General features: G+C 38.3%; 1 protein-coding gene across 1 annotated transcript in view; it reads left to right on the top strand.

The window, feature by feature from the left end:
- The window catches only part of zzef1 (zinc finger, ZZ-type with EF hand domain 1), a 53,055-nt gene that overhangs the window by 1,593 nt on the left and 25,297 nt on the right, over window positions 1–26,165 (top strand). The window contains exons 2-35 of the mRNA XM_079816208.1: window positions 241–385; window positions 525–719; window positions 1,979–2,162; window positions 2,252–2,451; window positions 3,860–4,070; window positions 4,880–4,996; window positions 5,220–5,398; window positions 6,262–6,360; window positions 6,528–6,619; window positions 6,780–6,925; window positions 7,266–7,371; window positions 8,806–9,024; window positions 9,150–9,241; window positions 10,164–10,378; window positions 10,796–10,929; window positions 11,022–11,092; window positions 11,198–11,312; window positions 11,526–11,685; window positions 12,406–12,527; window positions 12,655–12,777; window positions 13,635–13,804; window positions 13,955–14,036; window positions 14,563–14,764; window positions 15,325–15,467; window positions 15,562–15,805; window positions 17,408–17,487; window positions 17,574–17,664; window positions 17,765–18,272; window positions 20,443–20,607; window positions 20,695–20,814; window positions 21,039–21,200; window positions 23,222–23,357; window positions 23,825–23,963; window positions 24,144–24,309. Of these exons, the coding sequence (XP_079672334.1) occupies window positions 241–385; window positions 525–719; window positions 1,979–2,162; window positions 2,252–2,451; window positions 3,860–4,070; window positions 4,880–4,996; window positions 5,220–5,398; window positions 6,262–6,360; window positions 6,528–6,619; window positions 6,780–6,925; window positions 7,266–7,371; window positions 8,806–9,024; window positions 9,150–9,241; window positions 10,164–10,378; window positions 10,796–10,929; window positions 11,022–11,092; window positions 11,198–11,312; window positions 11,526–11,685; window positions 12,406–12,527; window positions 12,655–12,777; window positions 13,635–13,804; window positions 13,955–14,036; window positions 14,563–14,764; window positions 15,325–15,467; window positions 15,562–15,805; window positions 17,408–17,487; window positions 17,574–17,664; window positions 17,765–18,272; window positions 20,443–20,607; window positions 20,695–20,814; window positions 21,039–21,200; window positions 23,222–23,357; window positions 23,825–23,963; window positions 24,144–24,309 (5,333 nt within the window). The remainder of the gene's footprint in view (window positions 1–240; window positions 386–524; window positions 720–1,978; window positions 2,163–2,251; window positions 2,452–3,859; window positions 4,071–4,879; window positions 4,997–5,219; window positions 5,399–6,261; window positions 6,361–6,527; window positions 6,620–6,779; window positions 6,926–7,265; window positions 7,372–8,805; window positions 9,025–9,149; window positions 9,242–10,163; window positions 10,379–10,795; window positions 10,930–11,021; window positions 11,093–11,197; window positions 11,313–11,525; window positions 11,686–12,405; window positions 12,528–12,654; window positions 12,778–13,634; window positions 13,805–13,954; window positions 14,037–14,562; window positions 14,765–15,324; window positions 15,468–15,561; window positions 15,806–17,407; window positions 17,488–17,573; window positions 17,665–17,764; window positions 18,273–20,442; window positions 20,608–20,694; window positions 20,815–21,038; window positions 21,201–23,221; window positions 23,358–23,824; window positions 23,964–24,143; window positions 24,310–26,165) is intronic.

Below are 26,165 nucleotides of genomic sequence, written 5' to 3'. Positions count from 1 at the left end.
GTGCTTTTCCTGGTTTAACCATGACTCTTTCATTTGGTTTACAAATGATTCACATGCTGATTCGAGTGTGTTTATGTAGGTGATATAGGCAACTGGTTTGAGAGAGATAGAGAGACCAGCAGCATGACTGTTTTTGTTGTCCTCCTTTTGTTTTTTGTTTGTTTTCTCCTTCGTGTCCTAATATTTGTGTCACAGAATGTACAGACAGAAAAAAACATCTCTTCCATTTGTGCACTTTAGGCCTTTGGTCAATTTGATGCTGAGGGTGATGGGATTGTTGATGTGGAGAACATGCTCATGGCACTGAAGAACTCCAATGGAGCCAATCTTAAGGGAGAACTCAGTCATGTGATCAGGCAACTTCAGGCATGCTCTTTGACACCAGGTGTGGAAGCAGACATGAACAATGGTGCAATGGTGACGGGAGCACAGATGTCCATATTTGACCATTCCGGATGATTATGCAAATGACTCTCTGTGTTTGACCCAGTTGTTTTCCTCTTTTACCCTTCATGCTCATCCAGGATTTGTGGATATCTTCTCCAAGTCCAAGGACCGCCTCAAAGCGCATGCCTCCAAAATTCTGAAATTCTTGCACCGGAATCGCATCCCCAGCAGCGCCATCCCTTTCCCTGTGCTGGAAGGCTACAACAGCATCTGCACCATGAGGTCATCTGTAGTGCAAGACTTCCTGGAATACCTGCTACAGAAGGAGAAAGGTGAATGGCAAATGGGAGGGTGGGGTCGTGCGTAACAACAATTCATATATACTGTATATATTATAATATTATATCCCCTGCAGGGATGTTGTGTTTTTGTAGCCCAACTCAGAAGCTAGCATCTTCCTGGTCCTCGACAGAAAGCCAATAGGAATTTCATCAAGATAATCTTCACAAATGATTGAACACAACATTTATGAATTTTAAAGCCTAAATATGAACACCAAATGTTATAATAACAAACTACACCATTGTTGTATCACTTCAACATCACCACCACTAAGCTTCTGAAAACTGTTTATTACATTTTTTATACAAGTATAAACACAACTAGGCTGTAAAAATGAACTTGTGAGAAGATTTTTTTTGTTTAAAGATAAAGTTTAAATATGAAGTTTGTAGTTTCTGCGACACAAGTGGCTCCTAGCGGAATTACAATAATGAAGCCTACTTTCATCGTCCATCGTAGCAAGTTATATCGCAATGCCCTGTTTGCTCTGACATGTTCATGAGCTGTTTAATCATTGAAGTTCTAAATGCAGTGAATTTTGGCTTGTGCTCCTGTACCCCAAGCTGAATGTCTTTTCCTATGTAACACATCAGCCAGGGTCCCACACTGGCTAAACACCCTCTAGCTCAGCCTGCTACCGTAGCCTTGCCCCAAACTCACGCTATTGGTTGAGCTGGAAAGAGATTGACAGATCTGAGCGAACCGCTATCAATGTTTATATGGTGCCTGGGGAGCTCAATGTTTACATTTTTGGTGGAGATAAACCCATGAATGCCTTACTAATAGTAGTCAACAAACAATAAACTTGGTTAAGAGAATGTATTTTAGCACAAATCTTACATAGTACTTAACAAGCTATAATATCCTTGACATTTTCTGTAGTCCCATTTAGCTACTTATTGTCAACTGTCGTTTTCAAGTAACGTAAATCAGGTATTACTAATTTTATGTCATAGAATAAACCATGTAAATGTTTTGAGCTTGTGTTAACCACAGAACTTATTTTATGCATTCAACCAAAAACCCCATGATTCGGGACAATGGAACCATGAACAAGTGCAAAAACGGCAACTCATTTGCGGGTTTTAGGACCCATTACTGCAGCATTCTATTGAAAACAAAACATTAATTTCACGATGTTCATTTTGTGCTTCTAGTAGTGAAATTTGCTGTGGATAAAATCTGAGAACATTTTCTTCCATTTCCTCCTCTGGCTTTCATCTTCATATTCCGATGACTCTCCTTTCAGATCTAGACATGCAGTACAGAGCAGAGCTCAATCATGACCCAGATGTGGATAAAGTCAAAGTGGTCACCCAGTGCTACAGTTTCATCGAGGCTTCATCCAATAGTGCAGATATCCACAAACTGACCAACGGTGAGACTGTGTCTTTCTGGCAGTCAGATGGCAGCGCTCGCTCACACTGGATAAGGCAAGCTGCTTATTTCATTGCTGCATCTACATAGTGTTCAAATATAGCTGATAATGACCACTTCCTCTGACTCTTGATCTCTTTCACAGGTTAAAAATGAAGCCAGACATAGTTTTAAGACGGTTGGCCATTGCAGTTGCATCTAATGACCACAGCTACATGCCACAGCTGGTGTCTGTAGCTTTTGGGAAGAGCCGGCGTTCCATGCAGGAGATCAGAGATGTGAGGATCCCCAGTAACGTCACGGGTTATGTACCGCTGCTAGAAAATGCCAACATCAGCCATCCCTGTGAGCACACACTTGTATAGCACAATTTTTTGTTTGATCTTTCAAGATGTACACTACTGTTCAGAATTTGGGCTTTTTTGAAAGAAGTCCCTTATGCTCACCAAGAAAACTGTAATATTGTGAAATAGTGTTACAATTTAAAATAACTTTTGTTTTAAAATGTCTTCTCAAATGTAATTTATTCCTGTGCGGACATCAGTCTTCATTGTCACATTATCCTTCAGAAACCATTCTAATATGCTGATTTTGTGCTCAAGAAACATTTACAGTATTATTATTATCAATGTTAAAGGGTTAGTTCACCCAAAAATGAAAATTCTGTCATTAATTACTTACCCTCATGTCGTTCGACACCCGTAAGACCTCCGTTCGTCTTCGGAACAGAAATGAAGATATTTTAGTTTAAATCTGATGGCTCTGAAAGGCCTCCATTGGCACAATGCACGGTTCACTCTCAAGACCCTTAAAAGGTACTAAAGACGTCGTTACAAAGTCCATCTCACTACAGTGGTTCTAAAATAACTTTATGAATCAGCGACAATAGTTTTTGTGCGCAAAAAAAAACCTAAATAACGACTTGTATAGTGATGACGATTTCAAAACACGGCCTCATGAAGCTTCGAAGCGTTATGAATCAGTGAGTCGAATGAGCAGTTTGGATCGCCAAATTTCAGCAGTTTGGCGGTTTGACACGTGATCAGAATCATGATTTGACTCACTGATTCATAACGCTTCGAATCTTCATGAGGCCGTGTTTTGAAATCGTCATCACTATATAAGTCGTTATTTAGGGTTTTTTTGCGCACAAAAACTATTCTCGCCGATTCATAAAGTTATTTTAAAACCACTGTAGTGAGATGGACTTTGTAACGACGTCTTTAGTACCTTTAAAGGGTCTTGAGAGTGAACCGTGCATTGTGCCAATGGAGGCCTTTCAGAGCCATCAGATTTCAACTAAAATATCTTCATTTGTGTTCCGAAGACGAACGGAGGTCTTACGGGTGTCGAACGACATGAGGGTAAGTAATTAATGACAGAATTTTCATTTTTGGGTGAACTAACCCTTTAAGTAGTAAATTTGATAGTCTTTGCAGAAACAGTATTGCATTTCTTTCAGGATTCTTTGATGAATAGAAAGTTCAAAAGAACAGCATTTTTTTGTAACATTATAAATGTCACTTGATAAATTTAATGCGTCATTTAACAGCAATTCTTTCCAAAAATTCCTTCTGACCCCAAACTTTTGCACAGTAGTGTAAATGTATTTTGAATTTGCATACTATTAGGTGAATGTAAAGAGCATTTCTGTGGTTTTCAAGTATATACCTCTATAATTCTATCCACATGAATGTCAGAAGTGTCAGAAAGCCTTTGTAAACTAACACAGATCTTCCTTTTGCACTCTCAGATATTCAGATAAACATTAAGCGCTGCCTTAGCGATGGCTGTGACACACGTATTCACGGTCTGAAGACAATGGGCTACCAGATCACCAAAAGCAAAGAGGTTTCGGTATCTGACGCCTCGGCTATATGGTATCTGTCGCTCCTCACGTCTCTGGTCACTGCTTCCATGGAAACCAATCCTGTGCTTGCGCAGACAGTCCTACAGAGCACACAGTAAGTCCAGAGAAATGACTGATGAATATTGATAGCACTATATTTGTTGTTTTATAGTCACATGCTGCACAAATCCAGCTTTTGATTTACCACACAGACAAGTCTTAAGCCTAGTCCCAGACTAAAATGCATGTTTGAGCTGAAAGCAACTTGCAATGACTATCTTAAAATATGTCAGTGCCTTTGTTTTGTCTCAAGATGCACTCCAGTAATGTTTTTTTTCTAAGGCACGTTTATAAAAGCTAGTTAATGCCCTAATTGAACTAAGGCCTAATCCTGACCTGATCTAAGCCCTGTCTGTGGAACCAGTCCAGTGTCCTAGATGGACTTAATGTTTCGCTCTCTACTTTGCCTAATGCATTTTGACAATCATAATTTTTGAGACATTTGCACTACTAAAAGTTTCTTTTTTGAAAAAAATGTACACTTTTATTCAGCAGTAATGCATTAAATTGGTCAAAAGTGACAGTAAAGCTATTTATATTGTTACAAAAATTCTATTTCAAATAAATGCTGTTGTTTTCAATTTTTATTCATCAAAGAAACCTTAAAAAATATATATCGTGGTATCCAAGAAAATATTTAGCAGCACAACCATTTTATAACATTATAAACATTGATATTAATAAGAAATGTCTTTTTTTATTATTATTATTATTATTATTATTGATTAAATTAATGCAGCCTGGTAAGTATAAGAGACTTCTTTCAAAAACTTTTTTTTTGAATGGTAGTATATATGGTTTTGTTCTGATAAATTCCTTCATTTGTTCAAAACAATTGTTTTTTTTACACTTTTTGTTCTCCAGGAAAGCCTTGCAGCACATGCCACCCCTGTCCTTAACACCGTCTTCCACAGAGTTCCCCAAATTCTTTTCTGCAAACATTCTGGAAGAGGTGGACGGCTTTTTATTGCGCATAGCAGAGTAAGAATCAAGCTGTACACGCTCAACTCGGCACATTTAAATGCGTTATTAAGAGGTCAAAACCTTTCTGTTTTAATTATACAATACGAATCATCCTGATAATAATGGAATACTGTTTTCTATCAGTGAATAATAACAGCTGTTTCATCTGAATGTAATTGGACACTCTGCTTCGGAAGCTTATCAGAAGTGCTTTGCTTTTAACCGTCCCACCTCTCTCTAGCTGCTGTGTGTCTCCTGAGGCTGAGCTGACTCTGTTAGCATTCGCTCTGGCTCGAGGCAGCGTGGCTAAAGTCCTCATCTCTCTGTCTGGTATCTGTGAGCATCTGGACTCAGAATACAGAGCTTCCTCACTACTGGCCTCTATGGCGTCGGTCCGGTTAAGACTTCTCTACCGTAACGGTAATGGACATTAGTTCCATAAACAAAGGATTTTTGATACTTTGATGCAATTAACGTCTACATATGATGTTCCCCATAACTATAAGAACACTTATTTTTTTTCCAGGGTTATTTTAGTATCATTTATATACTATATGGTATTTATTCATATTTTAAATAAGCTTTTATTTTTGTTCTTAGTTTAGTTTTCATTTAAATTCTTAAGTTTGAGTAATATTGTTGTGCTTTTGTAATTTTTTTTAAATTAAGTTTGTTCTATTTAACTTTTATATATTTTTTTTATATAATTTAGTTTTAGTTTGTCATTTTAGTACTTAAAACTTAAACTTATTTTATTTCAGTTAATTGCCATTGCGCCATACATCTAATTTTCATCTTTTCAGATGAAAATGCTTTTTAACTATTTATATATTTATTTACTTTTTTTTGTATTTTTATATCAATATTTATATTTTAGTTTAGTTTTAATCGTTGTAATTCTAGTTAATAACAACATTGATTAGGCTGTGAATTTTTATATCCTCATTCATTACTAAAATACATTTTCTAAAATATTTTTTTTCTCTTAAATTCCCCATGGACCCCATAGAAGCCCCTTAAGTTTCAACCCAGTGTTGAAAATACCTGCCATCGAGCATCTTGTTTTCCTGACTTTAGTTACAAATTGCTTTGCAAAAATGACATATGCAGCTCCACATAGCTGTATTATAAATATCTAATATTGATGAGAAGAGATTAGTCATAACAGGAATTAGCCCACAGCATTGAAATATATATAAACGTGTGTGTGTGTGTGTGTGTGTGTGTGTGTGTGTGTGTGTGTGTGTGTGTGTGTGTGTGTGTGTGTGTGTGTGTGTGTGTAGGTAAACCCCTCCAGCTCCATCTGCAGGCATGTGATGTGAAGAGTAAAGAGGAGAAGTCTGGCCCCGAAAACATGCTGACAGAGCCAAGCGTTGGAGATGGTACGCAAACCATACATAACATTCCAGATGATCCAGCTGCTTTAAAAGCAAAAGCTGCTACAAAACTTTCTCTGTGGAGAAAAGGAATATTATTTGAGCTGCTCTGTTCACATGATCTGTTTTGCTTAGAAACAAAGTAAAAGTTGATGTTTCATTTGAAACTGCAGGTTTTCTAACAGAGAATGGAAAGAGGAAAGCCAGTGTTATTCTGTCCACTGAAAACCAGAGCTGCTTCCAGGTCACACAGATCAAGATAAAAGTGAGAGAAGCTTCAGTACACCACACACTTTTGGGTTTTATACTACAGAAACATGAAATTAGAAAATGTACTGCTTGTATGGTTGTTCAGTTGGAAACACACAAACTGATTTGATCTGCTCATCCTAGTTTTAAGGCACTACTGTGTTCTTCAACCTCAGGTGCGTAAAGGAGCCATTGGTGCTAAATGTGGCTTGTTGTTTGCCTACAATGACAGCGAGCCATTTGATGCCGATAAACACTTCAAAAGATTCAAAAAGTATGACAGCTGGGACTACAAAGACTATAAAGAATTTGTCCAAGACAGGTATGCCACATTCTTAGTCTGTAGCGTGCTTAGCTGTCGATTTATTTATCTGAAGTTAATTTGCGTAACATTGTTGCTCATAAGAGACAGCCAATGCTGATCATTCAAACTTTAAATGGTGCTTGTTTAGGAGTGTGTGAGAGAGAGGCTTATTGTATTGTAGTCTTGCTCAGTGCATGTGAGTGTATTTTGGTCTTTGCATGTGTGCGCTAGGCCAAGATGGCTGTAAATTTAGTGCAAATGTTTTTGTCAGTCAATTGACCTTTTGCTGTTATCTGCTTCTGTACTCCACACACACTGTAACATGTATCACATTCACACATAAACACATACACTTCAGCACAAGGATACCAGAGACAAATGAGGAGGAGCCCATTGGTTGGTTTGAGGTGGAGGACGACTGGAACGACGTGGAGATCAAGCTGCAACAGTGCAGAGTGTCAAAAGTATGGACTTTCTGTCTTTCGTGTTTGTCTTTCTGTCTTTCATGTATTTTAGCAAATACACAGGAATAGTTACCGCAGTTTGACCGCATTTTCTTTTGAGATTGCCACAAAAAATGATTGCAACTTTTTAAGTTGTTGTTGTTTTTTAAGTAAAAATCATGGTTATGATCAAACCCTTAAAATGGACAGTAAACAAGAAACATTGATCTGACACAGTCTTTTAACTTTGCTGTCATGGCAAAGTAATCGAGTAGTTTTCACACAATGGGCCAGATTTACTAACAGCTTGCACCAGCGCAAACCCTCTTTTGGCGTTAAAAAACTACTGTCAGGGTTTACTAAAGACGCGCAGTGATAAATTAGCGTTGAAAAGGCGTAGACAGAGTTATTTTTGCGGCTGATCTTATTGCATATGCATTTGTAGGAGTTTTCCTTTCAGGTGCAAAATTCATGGGAGGAGAGTATTTAAATGAATCACGCAGGTTTGTGCTCGTAAATTTACTGGTGTTTGCGCCATTGTTTACCACCCAAAATTGGGCGTCTTAAACCATATGTTAACGGGTAGATTGCACTGGTCATTATGGAAATGTTCCGGCTGCGTCTGTGTTCATTAATTTGCACGTCGTCAGTAGATCACGGTCAGAACTTTCCACTGCGCTTTTATGGAATTGCGCTCTCACGCTAATTTGCCCTGTTGAGTTAATCTGGCCCTAAAAGTGCAAAGATACTAAAAATACAAGTGACACAAGTGTGCAAAGACGACTGAACCTGCAGGAATTACTTTGCCCAAAACATGGCCATTCATCCACCTACTGAGGTACTCTCATCTTAAAATGAATGACTCATAGACATCATTAGTTGAGACATGGAGAATTTGAAATCAACTAATCTTAATGTAAGCTTGTAGTCGATTGTAAGAAAGGGGCGGGGTTTTAAGCAGACCAAATGATTAGCATATGTCACGAGAAGTCTGGGATACTTCACGAGAGAGAAGCCCAAATTTCACTGGAAGCCCAAATTGACATATTGATAAAAAAAAATTATTTAATGAATGAGGATTTTATAAAAACGTGCATGGATGAATCATTCACAATAAGATCAATAACGTGCATTTAGAAAAAAAAATATTTTCATGCCAACTTTAATTTAAAAAAATTACACTTTCACGTCTACAATCTTTTTTCACTCTACTTTTTCATTCTCTGCAGTGCTTGTCTGTTTTAGTTCTGCTGTAAGTATAATTTAATGTAAGAATTGAAAGACAGAAAATTATTTTCTGTATGTCATTGTCACAAATTCTTTGATCTTAACCTTAAGTCAAAATACCTTTGAGTGGTTGCTATTGAATATGGAAACTCTAAAAGCTGTATTTATATGTGTATTAATTAACACACACACTTGATTAACATAAACTTTCTCTGTCTCTGCATATAGTTTCTGATGGTGAAGTTCCTGTGTGCTAGGCAGGACACAGCAGAGCGGTTGGGGGTTCAGCAGATGAGTTTCGGTGGTTATTTGTGTCCAGACTCTGAGCGGATGGACGATGTGGAGGATCTGAGTGCCCAGGCCGAGGGGAGTGCCTCAGGCCTGGTTACGGGTCTCACACTCATGAAGAAAACCCTTTATTTCATCCAGCAGCTCACCAGAGATATGGTACACCCACCAAATGTCCTCTTGCAAGGGGTCTCACCATGACTTTGACCTGATCTTTTTTTGTTGTTGTGAACTTTGCATGCATCTTTAAAGAGAGCTGTATGAACCCTGAGCCTATGTTACAGGATGTGTCTCTGTCCAAGCAGAAGTCTCTGCTGGACTTCAGTGACCTCAACCTGCTGCTGTTCTGGGACTTTTACCGCAAACTCAGATCCATGTGAGTAAAGCTGTAATATGAATGTATGTTTATATTTATATGTGCATACAAATGGGATTTTGCTCTAGGAGATAAAAAAACATGCTGCACTATTTGTAGGCCACTAATAAAGTATATTTGTGACATAGATCATGTCACTCTATAGATTTTTTGATTTTCTTGCTTCTTCTTTAGATTTCTCTGAAATCCACTTGACATGAAATTTCAAGCCATGATAACAGTGCTATTTGGTGTTACTTGCTTTACTTCCTGTAAAACTATTTAAAAAAAAATATATATATACAGGATGTAGAAACATTGTAGAAATGTGTCCATTTAAAGGATCTTTTGAAATGAACTAATGAAGGTAAAAATATAATACAATATACAAACTGTTTTTTAAATACAGACCAGCCACAAGGCTTAAACATTGAGATAAATGTAGCGTGGCCTTGTCTATTTTAAAATTTGAAAGCTGAATTTGTGTCGCTTGATCCCTCAGAAATAATTCTAATAGGCTGATTTGCTGTTCAAGAAACATTCATTATTATGATCAATGTTTGAAAACAGTTGAGTTGCATAATATTTTTGTGGACTAAAATGAACCAATGACGACAAAAAGGAATGTGCATGGACCATCAATGGACAAACTTGTGTTTTCCATGATGCATTCCATTTTAGGAAATTTGCTGACTGTATAGTTTGTGTCTGTGTCAATGTTTTTCTCTGTTTTCTCTCTCTCTCTTTCTCTGTGTGTCTGTGTGTCTGTGTGTCTGTGTGTCTGTGTGTGTGTGTGTGTGTGTGTGTGTGTGTGTGTGTGTGTGTGTGTGTGTGTGTGTGTGTGTGTGTGTGTGTGTGTGTGTGTGTGTGTGTGTGTGTGTGTGTGTGTGTGTCTGTGTCTGTGTGTGTCTGTGTCTGTGTGTGTGTGTCTGTACACTCTCAGTGAGGGAGAGGAGGCTGTGAAGACACGAGTTCTCCTGCTTCAGCTGCTCCAGAACTGCTTTCAAATGCTGCCCAGCCTGACAGAGTCCCAGCTGTCAGACCTCACAGCATCAGCATCTGCATCTGCATCAGCATCTGCATCTGCATCACCCTCAGCCAGCGCAGACGTGGACCCTGCAGAAGCTGTCGGAGAGCTCTACAGTCACTTGTGTCAAGGTGAGACTCACATACTGCTTTGTATGGCTCAATAGCTCAAGAAACATTTCCTGTTATTATCAGTGTTGAAAACGGTTATAATATTTTTGTGGATATCGTGATAATGTTTTTTCAGGATTCTTTGATGAAAAGAAAGTTCAAATGTTTTTATTTGAAATATGCATTTTCTGTAATACTATAAATGTCTACTGTTTGATCAATTTAATGCATCCTTGCTGAATAAAAGAAAAAGGAAAAAGAACCTACTAATACTATACTTTTGAACGGTAATGTAGTACCAACTTTCCTAAAAATATCCGTTAAAATTGAAAACTAAAGAGTGACGTTTTTAAAACATTCACTTAAAAGCCATGTAGTGATGCCATTGTGTTTTAATTGGTGGTTAAGAGAGTAACCCATAGTTTTTGCGCTGTGCAGTGGTGGATGTGCCTGAAGGAAAGATTGCAGTGGAAAAAGCTCTGAGGAAAGAAGCTGTGAAAGCCATTCTCAATGGAGCTGCCATCTTCTTCCCTGACAAACAGAGCCGGAGGGACAAACTCTTCCACATGATGGTAAGATTGCAGGAGTGTACTTGCCTTGGCTGAATATTGTTATTGAATTACTTTTATATGGGCAAGTTTTTTTTGTTTGCTGCTTTTCTCAGCAAAACATAACCGAGGAAAATCAACCGGAGTCTGTAAAACTGACATTTGAGTCTCTCTGCAGTTACTTCAGGTATGAAACTCCTCCCTTTAAACTAGTACTCCCCGTCCTGTCCTGTTAACTGCATAACTTAATTCCTGCTCTCACACATTGTGTCTCACTCATCTCTATTTGCAGTGATCAGGACCCGAAAGGTCTCCTTATGCTACCCCCTAAAGGAGCACCGTCAGACTTTGACATCTCGCCTATCCTGACCGTCATGGACACGCTGCTCATTGTGGCCACCAGAGAGGCATGTTGACAGCTGCCAACCTCATCTATTCACCCCTGCAAATAGCTGACACATGCTGTCGATGGATTGTGCATTAATGTCTGTTAGCTGACAGCTTGCATTGTAATGCATTGTATTACAACTCACTAATAGGTTTCCCTTGTCTAGTAGCTTTATAAAGAAAGGATAATGTAATGTTTATCCATGTAAGAATGTCCCTCTTCCTTTTTTCAGTGTGAGGTGTTGATGTTAGACTCCAGTGGAGGGTCAATTTGGAGGGTCCTGCTGTCTCTGTTCTGGGCTCTACAGGGCAGCTTGCTGTCCTGGTGTTTCCTGCAGCTTAAAGGAGGAACCGTCACCTCTGCTGATCTGGCCAGGGAAATTCTGCTTAAATGTTAGTGTGCTTTTCTTAGTTTTCCAGTCCGTTTGCCTAGAGCCCTTCAAAATACAGTGGGGTCCAGAGGTCTGAGACCACTAGTGAAAATGCTTCTACTGTGCTAAAATATTTATATTTTAATGCCTATTTTATTACAAATTGTATCCACATAACAATTGAATAGTTGGATTTAATCACTCAAGGAGCATGCGTCTGTGTAAAACCAGATCATGAGGACATTTCTTAGTTCATTTCATTATTCTTAGTTTTTCAGATATCATTTTTGATCCCTCTGTATTACAAAGAGTTTTGCAATCTCTATAATGATTAATCCAGTTCCATGTGCTTTTATTTGCCTTCAGATATATTTGAGTTCTGTAAAACAGAAAATGTTTGTGTAAAATTCCGGTAACTGCTCTTTTTAGTTTAGTGCTAAACTATACTATTACCTATTTTTGACTGTTAAATAGTGAGGTGTACTTCAGAGCAAATAGTGGATATGACCCACTACTGTTCAAAAGTTTGGGGTCAGTAAGATTTTATTCAGCAAAGACAAAAAATTATTTTTAAATTATTATTAAAGACATTTATAATTATAAATGATTTCTATTTTTTTAAATTCTGTTATATAAAAAGCAGCCTTATCTCTAAAAAATCTTACAGACTTGAATGGTAGTGATTATTTGCAATGGTCTGTCACAGTGTGAATACATCCATGTTGTTTCTCTTGGCTATTAGATGTGGAACAGTTCCTGTCAGGTACCAGAGACATACTGAGTCCTCTTATTAAGCGTTTCTCTGGAGCTGACATCATGGAGAAACTCAGTGGATCTATCCTTGCCATGGCAACAAGACAACTGGTAGCACACCACTTTTTCCCTCTCTCTATATATATCTCTTTCTTTCATTATTTATTGAGATATTGGTGTTTTTGTATATATGTATATATTATGCTTCTGCAAAAGTGTGTACGGTGTCCTGTTGCAGACAATCTTCCTGCTGGAGCTGTGTGCCCTGGATATTCCTCACTGTGTGCTGCTCAAAAGATTCTACCCTCTGTCAGACATGCTCAAGAAGCTGTCTAGTGACACAGAGGACATCTTCTCTAAGGTCAGTTCACTGTGTCTTAAAGGGATAGTTCGCCCAAAAATGAAAATTCTGTCATGAATTACTCACGGTCATGTCGTTCCAAACCCGTAAGACCTTCGTTCATCTTCGGAACACAAATGAAGATTCTTTTTAATGAAATCCGAGAGCTTTCAGGTCCCTCCATAGACAGCTATTTAATGAACACTTTCAAGGTCCAGAAAGGTAGTAAAAACATGATTAAAATAGTCCATGTGACTCCAGTGGTTCAGCCTTAATTTAATGAAGCGATGAGAATACTTTTTGTGTGCAAAAACAAACAAAAATAATGAACAATTTAGTTCTGGCCCGTGCCAGTCTCCGACGCTGTTTACAATATACAGTGCAGCTCCCGTGCATGCATCGGGGTGATCACGTGAACCACGTCGGCTGCCACAGATGAGAGCGCTGCACTATTTACAATGGATATTTATTTTATTTTTTTCGCACAAAAAGTATTCTCATCGCTTCATAAAATTAAGGTTGAACCACTGGAGTTGCATGGACTATTTTAACAATGTTTTTACTAACTTTCTGGGCCTTGAAAGTGTTAATTAAATAGCTGTCTATGGAGGGGTCAGAGAGCTCTCTGATTTCATCAAAAAATATCTTAATGAACCAAAGGTCTTATGGGTTTGGAATGACATGAGGGTGAGTAATTAATGACAGAACTTTTTGGGCGAACTATCCCTTTAAAGAATTTGTTTATGTTCAAGTAACAATAAATGGAATTAAAATTACTATTTAATTTTTTTCACTTACCATTTAAAAACCAGGACAATCAAGCCACCATTAACTGAATGATAATTAATAAGAATGTATTTATCCCCTTGTGTTTTTAGGGCGATATGGAGGGATGTCAGCAGACACAGCAGCCTGTTGTATTAAGGACGTGGCAAATGGAGTCGCCTCATAACTATGAGAACAGCAGACATGAGACCACTGTCTTTGTCTGTCCTGGTGCCACATCCTTCGAGGTGGAGTTTGATGAACGCTGTGAAACAGAGAAAAGGTGTGTAAGGCTACAACTCTACTGCAACCTTCTGGTGATAACAGGAATCAAACGTTCACTTTACTGTTACAGACTCCTTATGGCTCTTAAGTATGCTTTAGATTTGCACTGATCGAGTGTTGTATTTATTTATTTATTTATTTTTTGTAGGTACGACTATCTGGAATTCACTGATGCTAGGGGAGGCAAAGTGCGATATGATATGAAGGTCGGAACGGAGAAATGGCCAAAGGTACAAAATTCATTGGAGTATTTTAAATATGGTTGTTAAGTGAATGTTTTAATTGTGTAATTATATAAAAATGTGTTTGTGATGGCAATCCAATCATGGGCAGCAGCCACAAAAAAAAAAAAACATGGCCAAAATGAACAGGCAGTGTGATATTATATATTTATTAAGCCTAATATTAATTAACCTGTAACTAATTCAAATTATTAGAATTAGGGAGAAAAAGAAGAAGAAAAAAAAACAAATATTCAACAATATCCAAATTGGATTCCAACCAATATAATTCTAAAATACATTATCTTGCAAGAAAAATAACTTGCTCAACATTTAATAAGGAAACATCCAAGCAGGTATAGACGGTTCTAGACAGTTTCCATGTGTGGCCAATATGTGACCGTCACAGTGTTGCAATTTACATTGAATGTAATTATTTTTCCCCTTTGCTTGTACGTAATTCCACTTTTTTTATTTAGTCTGGTCTGGTTCATTTTTTTAAATGTATAATAAAGAATGTTTTTTTTTTCTTCAGAAAGCGACGTTTAAAGCGGGTCCCCAGCTGCAGTTTCTGTTCCATTCAGACAGCAGTAATAACGAATGGGGTTACAAGTTCACAGTGACGGCATACGGCCTGCCGGACATCACTGTTTCCTGGACTTCAGACCTGCAGCTCCTTGTGTCCAGGCTGATGGGCCGTCTGGCCTCCCGCACCATGGCTTTGAAATCACCTTACGGTGAGAGAACACAGATAATCGATTATTTGTTTAATTTATTTTAAAAATGAAAATTCTGTCATCATGTATTCACCCTCATATCGTTCCAAAACCCTAAGACTTTTGTTCATCTTCTCAACACAAATGAAGATATTTTAAATGAAATCTGAGAGATTTCTGTGCCTTCTATTGACAACTACGCAACTACCTTTGACGCTTCAAAAAGTTCATAAAGAGATAAACAAACAAATCCATATGAATTGAGCTGTTTAGTCCACATTTTTGGAAGAGACTTGATCGTTTTACGTGATGAACAGATTTCAAGTTTTTCAAGTGTCAAAGTGGTAGTTCCGTGGGCTGTCAATGCAGGGACATTTGTGTCATAATTTGTGTTCCGAAGATGAATGAAAGTTTAGCAGGTTTGGAACGACATAAGGTTAAGGACATAAGGAGTAATTGATGACAATTCTTTCATTTTTATGTGAACTAACCCTTTATATGTAAATTGCGTATAGTTGAGAGTGTGAAAACACACTGACTTATGGTGTTGGTTTTGTGTCATGTCTACCTTCCTTTTGAAGAGATCCGTGGTGTGAAGGAGTTACCTGCAGGCTTGATGAACCATGTCCTGTCCTGTCCTTTATGGAAGCCTGTGTTCAGACATGGATTGAATGGGCTTCCTGGAGAAAAAACTTTACCACTGCCCAGCCCAGCCACCGACCATGTGAGGGTACTAGGAATATTACTGTATTTGTGTGTGTTTCAGTCCAAAAAAAGTCTAATTACATTTGTGCATCCTGTGTAATTTTGTTTGACAGGAAGAGCTAGCTCCTTGTGGAGATGAATTGGTGGAATTCCTGAAGGAGTTTGCTCGCTGGGATCCTTCCCAGGAGTCTTCAGGTGGCAGGACAGAGCTCATGAGGGCCCTTTTGGTGACCTGCAAGAAGCAGCCAATCAGGAACGAGATTGCTTCAGGCTCAAAAGTGGACCAGGCTGTTAACGCCACCTGGGCGGCCATGGTGTATCACACACCAGCACTTCACCACAGTCTTAGGAGCTTTGGTAAGTGCAAACATTTTAAAAACATAAAAACATTTTCATACAGATTTAAGAGAGCAAACACTACAGAGAAATGCTGCTGACACACAACATTTCTAAAACATTCCCTAGGTGAAACTGTTGAATTTGAAGTTGTTACTAGGAATGCACTGATATGGAAATTTTGGCCAATAGTGATAACCGATAAATATTTATTTTGAAATCCATGAACAACTTTCTTTTTTTTTTTTTTTTTTCACAAGTATAAGAATATAGAAGCAAGATATCTCTGTGTTGTTTGTAATTGTTACATTAAATATAAATATGATAATATAATTCTATATTAACATGAATAAAAAAACTGTATTTAGTATGTAGTCAATGCCTCAAATTGGATTATTTGAATAATATTTGGAAACATTGCAGAATCTTAAAGGGTTAGTTCACCCAAAAATGAAAATTCTGTCATTAATTACTTACCCTCATGTCGTTCGACACCCGTAAGACCTCCGTTCATCTTCAGAACAGAAATGAAGATATTTTAGTTGAAATCTGATGGCTCTGAAAGGCCTCCATTGGCACAATGGCACTTTACACTCTCAAGACCCTTAAAAGGTACTAAAGATGTCGTTACAAAGTCCATCTCACAATCGGCGACAATAGTTTTTGTGCGCAAAAAAACCCTAAATAACGACTTACATAGTGATGCCGATTTCAAAACACGGCATCATGAAGCTTCGAAGCGTTATGAATCAGTGAGTCGAATCAGCGGTTTGAATCGCCAAATTTCAGCAGTTTGGCGGTTTGACACGCGATCCGAATCATGATTCGGCTCACTGAATCATAACACTTCGAAGCTTCATGATGCCTTGTTTTGAAATCGTCATCACTATGTAAGTCGTTACTTAGGGTTTTTTTGCGCACAAAAACTATTCTCGCCAATTTATAAAGTTATTTTAAAACCACTGTAGTGAGATGGACTTTGTAACGACGTCTTTAGTACCTTTTAAGGGTCTTGAGAGTGTACCGTGCATTGTGCCAATGGAGGCCTTTCAGAGCCATCAGATTTCAACTAAAATATCTTCATTTGTGTTCCGAAGATGAACGGAGGTCTTACGGGTGTCGAACGTCATGAGGGTAAGTAATTAATGACAGAATTTTCATTTTTGGGTGAACTAACCCTTTAAATATTTATTATTCATTTTACTTTCTTTATTTTAAAACGGTCAAAATCCTAAAACTTCCCTGGTTTAAATTAGATTTGAATCCCAGATTTCAAAGTCTACACAAGCATAGATTTTCACATTTCATACCAACTAATGGCTAGTTGTTATGTGGCCAAGTTTTCAAATAAGTATTTTTGTCTACTCACTTTATGAAGAACTCTCATTACAATTTAATGTTTAGTCAAAACATGCAGATCGTTTTAAATAGTTTTTCAAGGGTCAGATGGTGTAGTATTGGCATCTACCTTTAGGGTAATGCTAACCCATCAAACCCCTTGGTACGAGTAGTATTTAGGCTGCTTCTGTAAGATGTTTGAACAGGACAATTCAGTGGTCACAATTGTAAATGTCCTTTTGACTTTTTGACCACATTTCCTTTCCTTTATGTTCCCTGCATTAGTTGCTAAAAGCGGTCAGAGCGGCGTCAGCGAGGACATTATGCAGGTTTACTCCCTCGCAGATGGCATCAGAACATGGATGGTTAGTATGGCTTATGATTATTAGTTTTTAAAATAACAGAATATTTCTTTTGTTATTCATCTCTCTCGTTTGAACTATTTTGGTAGTTGGAGATGAAACAACGCCACTTTATGGGTAAAATGAACGGAGTAGAGGAAAAAGACGCTGGTCAGAATGAGGTTACGATGGAGTCACTTGGTAAATATTGATGCTATAAATACACCTTTGATACACTTTTTTTTTTTTTTTGTCAAATAATGATGCTGCATTCTCACTCTCCCTTTTTCACTCTTAACAGCTGAAATTTGCATCAGTAGAAGTTTGTTCCTCTTTCGATTCAGCCCAAGCGGAGGAATCTCTGCACCCCAGGAACAAGAGTCTTCCAGATCGGAATATGGCGCCTGTGCTGCTCCTCTCCTCCGATCTGTTTCGACCGCAGAGGGAGACTTCCAGCCCAGCTCCTCTCTCTCCACATCCCAGACCCCTGAGGGAGCAGAAGCAGCAGGGGCCAGTCAGAGTGAGCAGACACAGGAACAGGCAGTCTCTGCATCAGGGGATGCTGGACGTTCCAGCAGCATCAGTTCTCAGGGTGCCACAGGCTCTTCAGAAAGTCTTCAGTCTCAGACAGGAGAGCCTCTGTCTCCGTTAGTCTTCCCACGTAAGGCACCCTTCAGTCGGGGACGCTTGAGGCTCCTGTCCTTACGATCTATGGAGGAGCCTCGCACAGCACCACCTGTTAAAGAGCGCTTCCCAATCCTCAAACACATCCTCAGCTTTTTGAAGGACATGGTCATTAATGAGAGCAGGTATGAACTGAGTATTTTCACCTCATGATGTGAATAGCTAGATGTATGATGCCATTATTCGACAGATTTTGATGCATAAACACACACTCATGTCGCGCTAACCTGTATGACTGTCTGACACACTGTAACGCAAAAGTAGATACTGTGCTGAATGTCCTGTTGGCTTTTTTTCACACAGTAAAAGTGAATAATGACCAGAGGCTCTAAAAGTGACAGTGATAACGACCACATAAGTAGCCCTTACAACTTGTTTGCTAAAATTAAAGCTATTAGTTGCTGAAATATAATGTATATTTGGACCGTTATCTATGCATTAACATCTGTTAAATGATGGTAGCATTTACTGTACATCTGAGAAAACTAGTGAAAATGCTTTTTGTGTAACACTTTATTTTACAGTGTCCTTGTTAAATATATTACATGTACTTAACAGTATATTATGTATTATTAAGTGACTAACCCTAATCCTACCCTAACCCTATAGTAAGTACATGTAGTAACTAAATATTACTCAGTACGTAAATATATAATTACACTGGAACAATGACACCTTAAAATAAAATGTAACCGCTTTTTGTTTTGCATTTTTTTTTTTATGTAATACAAATATTATTTCAAATGTTTGTCATTTGTAAAATTTTTAGAATTCTTTTATTCTCATTTGAATAGGCTGCATTTATTTCATCCAGAGCACAATAAAAATAGTAATGCTTTAAAATATTATTGCAATTTAAAATAACTGTTTTCGAATATATTTAAAAATGTAACTAAATTCCTCTAATGGCAAAGCTGAATTTTCCAGTCTTCAGTGTCACATGATCCTTCAGAAATCATTCTAATATGTTGATTTGGTGCTCAAGAAACATTCTTATTAGCAATGCATAAGGCATTGTGCTGCTTAAAGGGTTAGTTCACCCAAAAATGAAAATTATGTCATTAATTAATGACCCTCATGTAGTTCGACACCCGTAAGACCTCCGTTCATCTTCGGAACACAAATGAAGATATTTTTGTTGAAAGCTGATGGCTGAGAAAGGCTTCAGATAGGCCTCCATTGGCATTCAGTACATTGACACTCCCAAGACCCATAAAAGGCACTTAAAACGCTGTTACAAAGTCCATCTCACCACAGTGACTCTACAATAATTTTACGATGCGACGACAATAGTTTTTGTGCGCAAAAAAAAATCAAAATAACACCTTTATCCAACTTGTTCTTGTCTTCCGTGTGTGCCTCCACGACGCATGCGCGAGAATATTACGCAGATCCGGCGTTCGGACACATGACCCAGAAGCGATTTGTTTACAAGCAGAGGAAGACGCGCGTGTCTAAGCTGTTGGATTCTACATTGATCGTGCTTTAGGTCTCGGCGTAGTGCTCAAAATGGGATTAAAGTGTGCATTTCATGGATTCCCGAACCCCGGCGCTACGTCATATTCTCGCGCATGCGTCGTGGAGGCACACACGGAAGACAAGAAGAGGTTGAATAAAGTCGTTATTTTGATTTTTTTTTTGCGCACAAAAACTATTGTCGTCGCTTCGTAAAATTCTTGTAGAGCCACTGTGGTGAGATGGACTTTGTAACAACGTTTTAAGTGCCTTTTATGGGTCTTGGGAGTGTAAATGTACTGAATGCCAATGGAGGCCTATCTGAAGCCTTTCTAAGCCATCAGCTTTCAACAAAAATATCTTCATTTCTGTTCCGAAGATGAACGGAGGTCTTACGGGTGTCGAACGACATGAGGGTGAGCAATTAATGACAGAATTTTCATTTTTGGGTGAACTAACCCTTTAATATTTAAATTAATAGTCTCACTGACCCCAAACCTTTGACCAGGAGTTTGTATGCATGTAATATATATATTCAGTAAAATAACTTTTCATAACTTGAGTACAAATATACAACAATTTTAAAAATGTATTTTGGTAATAAAAAAAAAAAAAATCTGAACTTTTATTTACCCTTTGGTCAATGACAAAATTGATTGTTTGATTAGTGACTTAGAAATAGTTCTGTATTTTAAATATATCTTATTCATTTTACTTTTCTTTGTTTTAAGACAGTCAAAATCCTAAAACTTTGTTTATTTCCAGATTTTTAATGTGTACATATATGGTGACATGTCTGTGATCAGTAGTAATGAAGTGTGTGTGTGTGTGTGTGTTCAGTGTTCTTCAAACTCTGGCTCTGAAGAAAGCTCAGGCTCTGAGTGTGTGTGAGGTGCTGGAGCTCGTGCAGCAGTGTATACTCACCCTGGGGAAACCACACCTCTTCCAGGCACCCTGCATTTTGTTTCTCCAGGAACTCTTAGCCTGTCAGAAAGATTTCACCAAGTATGTAATCCAAAAAGGCCTGTCATGTCTGATGATACTAATATCTACTAGTACTATCATTATTTTAACTCTGTCTTTCTTTCTCAGTTACTTTTCTCAGTTGGCGGGCAGCGGGCAGAAGATGAAGGAGATGGTCAGGCACTCGTATCATCAGCTGGTTCTCATGCTAGTAGAGGCCGTGCAGGGCTTCAATGCACTGAATGAGAAGTGGGTTCTCTCTCCCCTGTTTTTAAACAATTGTTCCACAATATAAATTGAACATGAATTTTGAAACCCTTGTGTTCTTTAGACGTTTCTAATAATAATGTTGCCACATAAGGACTACAAATACATGCTTGATGAATCGGAACAACTGCTGTAGTCCTTATATACAAATTTTCCTCATGTCCTTTCTATGTCTAATGCCCGTTATGTCGTCTTTATGTCTTCAGGGTCCTGTTGCCTGCCCTGTCATGTGTACAGACATGTCTGTTGCATTTGCTGGATATGAGCTGGGAAGCAGAAGATTTGTCACTGTTTCTGGACATCAAACTGCCTGATCTTCTGCTCACCATGTCACAGGAAAACATCAGTGTACATGACATTGCCATCAGGTATGAGTTGGCTTAGGATGGATCTAGAGCAGTCGTTCTCAGCCTTTTTGACTTCGAATACACTGAATCTCAAAAAAAGTTGAATCCATTTTATTTATTTCAGCCAAACACAATAGGAGTTATATAAAAAAATCTCTTCCAAGCTTTATAATAGGAGTGAATGGTACCGTAGATTTTGAAACCCAAAAAAACGCATCCATCCATCACAAAATAAATTCATACGGCTCCAGGGGGTCAATAAAGGCCTTCTGAAGAGAAGCGATGCGTTTTTGTATGAAAAATATCCATATTTATAACTTTATAAAATATAATCACTGGCTTCCGGTAACGGCCGTTTGCAGTTCAAGTTCTGGCGGAAGAGTGACCTCTGTCCCGATGCATGACGTATTGATGAACGTGGAAGCGCAGAGGATAGAGCAAAACAAAACACCGGTCACGAATTAGAAGTCTAAAACAAGAATTTTTTTTAAGAGAAATGTTTGAGGAGTTTGTTTTCCAGCCTTATTTGTTTGAACCGCGAGAGGCGTCTACTCTCACCTAATGCTGCGTTCCAGGCAGGTTTTTGAGCCCGTAAATTACAACTTCAAACCACGACTCAAGACTTTGTAGCGTTCCAGGCAAAGTCAACGCCAAACTGCCTGAGCGCAAGGAATTGTGGTAGCTAGATGTAAACAAAGCATGGCGGACCGTACGGGTCTTATGCTCATTTACAATCATTTCTATCGCCAAAGGTGCTTACTCCTTGCTTATTTGAGGGAAACGGAGGAGAAAAAACAGCGCATACGGCAAGAGAAGCTGTTATACCTTTTATTTTACTTTATTTGTATATTTGTTTCATAAACACCGCATCCGTATGGGGCTGCCATTGTTGTTTTGCTGGCTATGTGACGTCAGAGCTCGTAACAGGGAGTACATCGATACATCAACGAGTTCACATGTGGGAAGTAACAGGTTTGACTGCTGTTCCAGTGCACTTTCACGGGTAGAAGGTCGGAAAAACACAAGTTACGGGTTGCCTGGAACGCGGCATAAGCTTACACTACTCCTACGTCATGCGTCGGGTGAGAGGTCACTCTTCAGCCGGAACTTGACTTGTGTTACTGCCGTTACCGGAAGCCAGTGATTTATAGTTTGTAAAGTTATAAATATGGATATTTTTTTCACAAAAGCACATTGCTCCACTTCATTAACCCCCTGGAGCCGTATGGATTACTTTTATGATGAATGCTTCAACTCAGGCTCTACTCACTCCCATTATAAATCTTGGAAGAGCCAGGATATTTTTATATATAACATAACTCCGATTGGGTTTGGCTGAAAGAAGAAAATCATATACACCAAGGATGTTAATTATGGGATAATTTTCATTTTTGGGTGAACTAACCCTTTAAGTTTGTTTTTTAAATATAATTTAATCATTTGAAGTCATCCTGTTGCTCCCTTGGAAGTTTGCTAATGCTCCCTGTTTGAGAACCACTGATCTTGAGTAAATCTGATTTATTAAATTGGGATTTTATTGTACAAAAAAGACACATAAAGCATGTGCGTTATTGAAACAGTGTATTTTTATGACCATATTAATTTATGAGTTGCTCATGTTGACTGGCAGTGTCCCAATAGAATTGAAGGAAAGGTCTTTTCTAATAAAACCAGATTACATTTATGAAAAATTATCACAGATGAAATACTGTTGATGAATTACTGCACACTATTGTTATATGACAATATGTATCTTATAATATTTATATTGTAATATATTGTAGATGTTTAAAAGAGTGTTTCCCTTACCTGTTTGTGAGCCACAGGGACTTTTAAAAGACCAGTATAGAAGGAGGGTTAAAATGAGAAGAAAGGAGATTAATTATCTGAGCTCTGTTGTTGTTAGTTGTCTTGTATTATTGAAACTGTTAATGGGGCTTAATCTACACTTAATCCTGATCTCACAAACTAAGCTTAAAATTAATCCAATGTTTTACTTGGCTTCTCATCTGTCCTTTTCTTCATGTGACGTGGTGGTGTAGTCAGTGGACGGAGGAGGATGAGATTGCTGACTACGAGAGGAACTGTGAATGGATGGATGAGTGTTTGGATGGCATGTTTGAGAAATGGTTTGACAAGATCAGCCAGGCCTCAGTGGAGGACAAGAGAAAGGTACAGGTATTACATCAAAGAAATGTTTTCCTGCACAATAAAATGGTAGGTCACAAAAGACCAACAAATTTCATACCAGTTACAGTTTTGTTTTTTTAAATGGGGACAATTAAATAAGGCAGCTGAATTAACACACCTCAATTTTGGGCGGAGGTATAGCATTATTATTTATGCAATGTTTATTGAAGGTATTCCTGCAAACCAGTGTTTAATCTTTGCAAACACAAGTAAATGTCAGCACCCACAGTAATGCCTATCCATAAGATAGACAGTCTCTTTGTTCAGGCAGAGCAAATATTTAAGTTTTTAAGTTTAAATTTTGATCTAGTTTATCTGTAAAAAGTGTTTGTTCTTTGCAAAAGCCCAGATTTTACACATTTAGACACAATTTACTGTGACCTGCCATATGCAACCTACCCAATAAACATATTGTATATTTTTGGTGCTCATTCACTGACCTTTGACTTTTGCAGATGCACATGTTCATTGCACGTTACTGCGACCTGCTGAATGTGGAGATTTCGTGTGACGGCTGCGAGCGGATCGCACCGTGGCATCGCTACCGGTGCCTGCAGTGCACAGACATGGACCTGTGCAAGACCTGCTTCCTCAGTGAGTCACTTACACTGTAATAAAGGAAAAGCAACCTTGTCATGAAGCATTATTTCCATTTTTTTTATTACAATAACATAAAGTTAGACACTATGCAATGAATTTATTGCAGCAGCACATTTCTCGCACACTTGATCAGCTGGAGTGCGTGTATTGAACGGTTTTGTTCTGCTTGTTCAGGTGGTGCTAAACCAGAAGGCCACGAGGATGACCATGAGATGGTCAACATGGAGTATGCCTGTGACCACTGCCAGGGCCTTATTGTGGGCAGCAGGATTAACTGTAATGTCTGTGAGGACTTTGATCTCTGCTTTGGCTGTTACAATGCCAAAAAATACCCAGACAGGTAATATACACAGGGGCGTGCAATATATACTCACCTAAAGGATTATTAGGAACACCATACTAATACTGTGTTTGACCCCCTATCGCCTTCAGAACTGCCTTAATTCTACGTGGCATTGATTCAACAAGGTGCTGAAAGCATTCTTTAGAAATGTTGGCCCATATTGATAGGATAGCATCTTGCAGTTGATGGAGATTTGTGGGATGCTCATCTAGGGCATGAAGCTCCCGTTCCACCACATCTCAAAGATGCTCTATTGGGTTGAGATCTGGTGACTGTGGGGGCCATTTTAGTACAGTGAACTCATTGTCATGTTCAAGAAACCAATTTGAAATGATACAAGCTTTTTGACATGGTGCATTATCCTGCTGGAAGAAGCCATCAGAGGATCGGTACATGGTGGTCATAAAGGGATGGACATGGTCAGAAACAATGCTCAGGTAGTTCGAGTAGCCCACCCGCCTCAAGGTTGTGCGTGTTGTGGCTTCACAAATGCTTTGCTGCATACTTCGGTTGTAACGAGTGGTTATTTCAGTCAAAGTTGCTCTTCTATCAGCTTGAATCAGTCGGCCCATTCTCCTCTGACCTCTAGCATCAACAAGGCATTTTCGCCCACAGGACTGCCGCATACTGGATGTTTTTCCCTTTTCACACCATTCTTTGTAAACCCTAGAAATGGTTGTGCGTGAAAATCCCAGTAACTGAGCAGATTGTGAAATACTCAGACTGGCCCGTCTGGCACCCAGAGGTGGACAAAGTACACAACTCTATTACTTGAGTAAAAGTAAAAGTACTACTGGTCAAATATTACTCCGTTACAAGTGAAAGTTCTAAAAACAGATTTTTACTTAAGTAAAAGTACACAAGTATTTGTTTTTAAAAGTACTTAAGTATCAAAAGTACATTTCCTTTTTTTATGTCGATGCATTATTTTATTATTGTTGTATAAATGCACATTATGCCATCATGGTGGTTTAAGCCAGTCAGTGATGCTCCATCCGACATGCTAGCATACGACTAGCTTAAACTCATTTAAATACTTGTATACAAGTCACAAAGCTCTTCACAAAGCTGCTGTCACTTTAAGGCTGAATGCACGGATCCAATACACTGATACACATCCAATGTTCTCCCAACTGTTTACTCTTCTCTTTCTCCAAGACATTTACATTTTTGAACATTTTATGAGACATGCATCAAGTGTATGCCAACTAAACTAATCTTTAATATTTTCATAAAATTGAAAAAAATCTTAATAATTTTAAATATGGCCATGGGTGCACACACTGTGCAGAGGAACCATCTTCTTTCATTTTGCTATAAACTGGTCAGTATTCAATGTTGGGAAACTTCACATGACCCTACAAGAGTGATTACTGATAGGCTGTCTGAAAAACAGAAAACAAAACTTTTAAACAAGAAAAAATTCATCCACTGACTTTCAAAGCTGCTACAGAAACGCCTTTCGTCTTTGAGGACCTTGATAGAAATGTAGTGGAGTAAAAAGTAAGATATTTGTCTTTCAAATGTAGTGAAGTAAAAGTAATAAGTTTCCAGAAAAAATGATACTCAAGTAAAGTACAGATACTCAAAAAGTGTACTTAAGTACAGTACTCAAGTAAATTTACTTAGTTACTGTCCACCTCTGGGCACCAACAACCATGCCATGCTCAAAATTGCTTAAATCACCTTTCTTTCCCATTCTGACATTCAGTTTGGAGTTCAGGAGATTGTCTTGACCAGGACCACACCCCTAAAAGCATTGAAGCAACTGATCGGTTGATTAGATAATTGCATTAATGAGAAATTGAACAGGTGTTCCTAATAAACCTTTAGGTGAGTGTATATCATCTATG

Source organism: Gobio gobio (assembly GCF_949357685.1).
Source record: "Gobio gobio genome assembly, chromosome: 4".
NCBI lineage: Eukaryota > Metazoa > Chordata > Actinopteri > Cypriniformes > Gobionidae > Gobio > Gobio gobio.
This window is presented reverse-complemented; position numbering and strand designations above follow the sequence as displayed.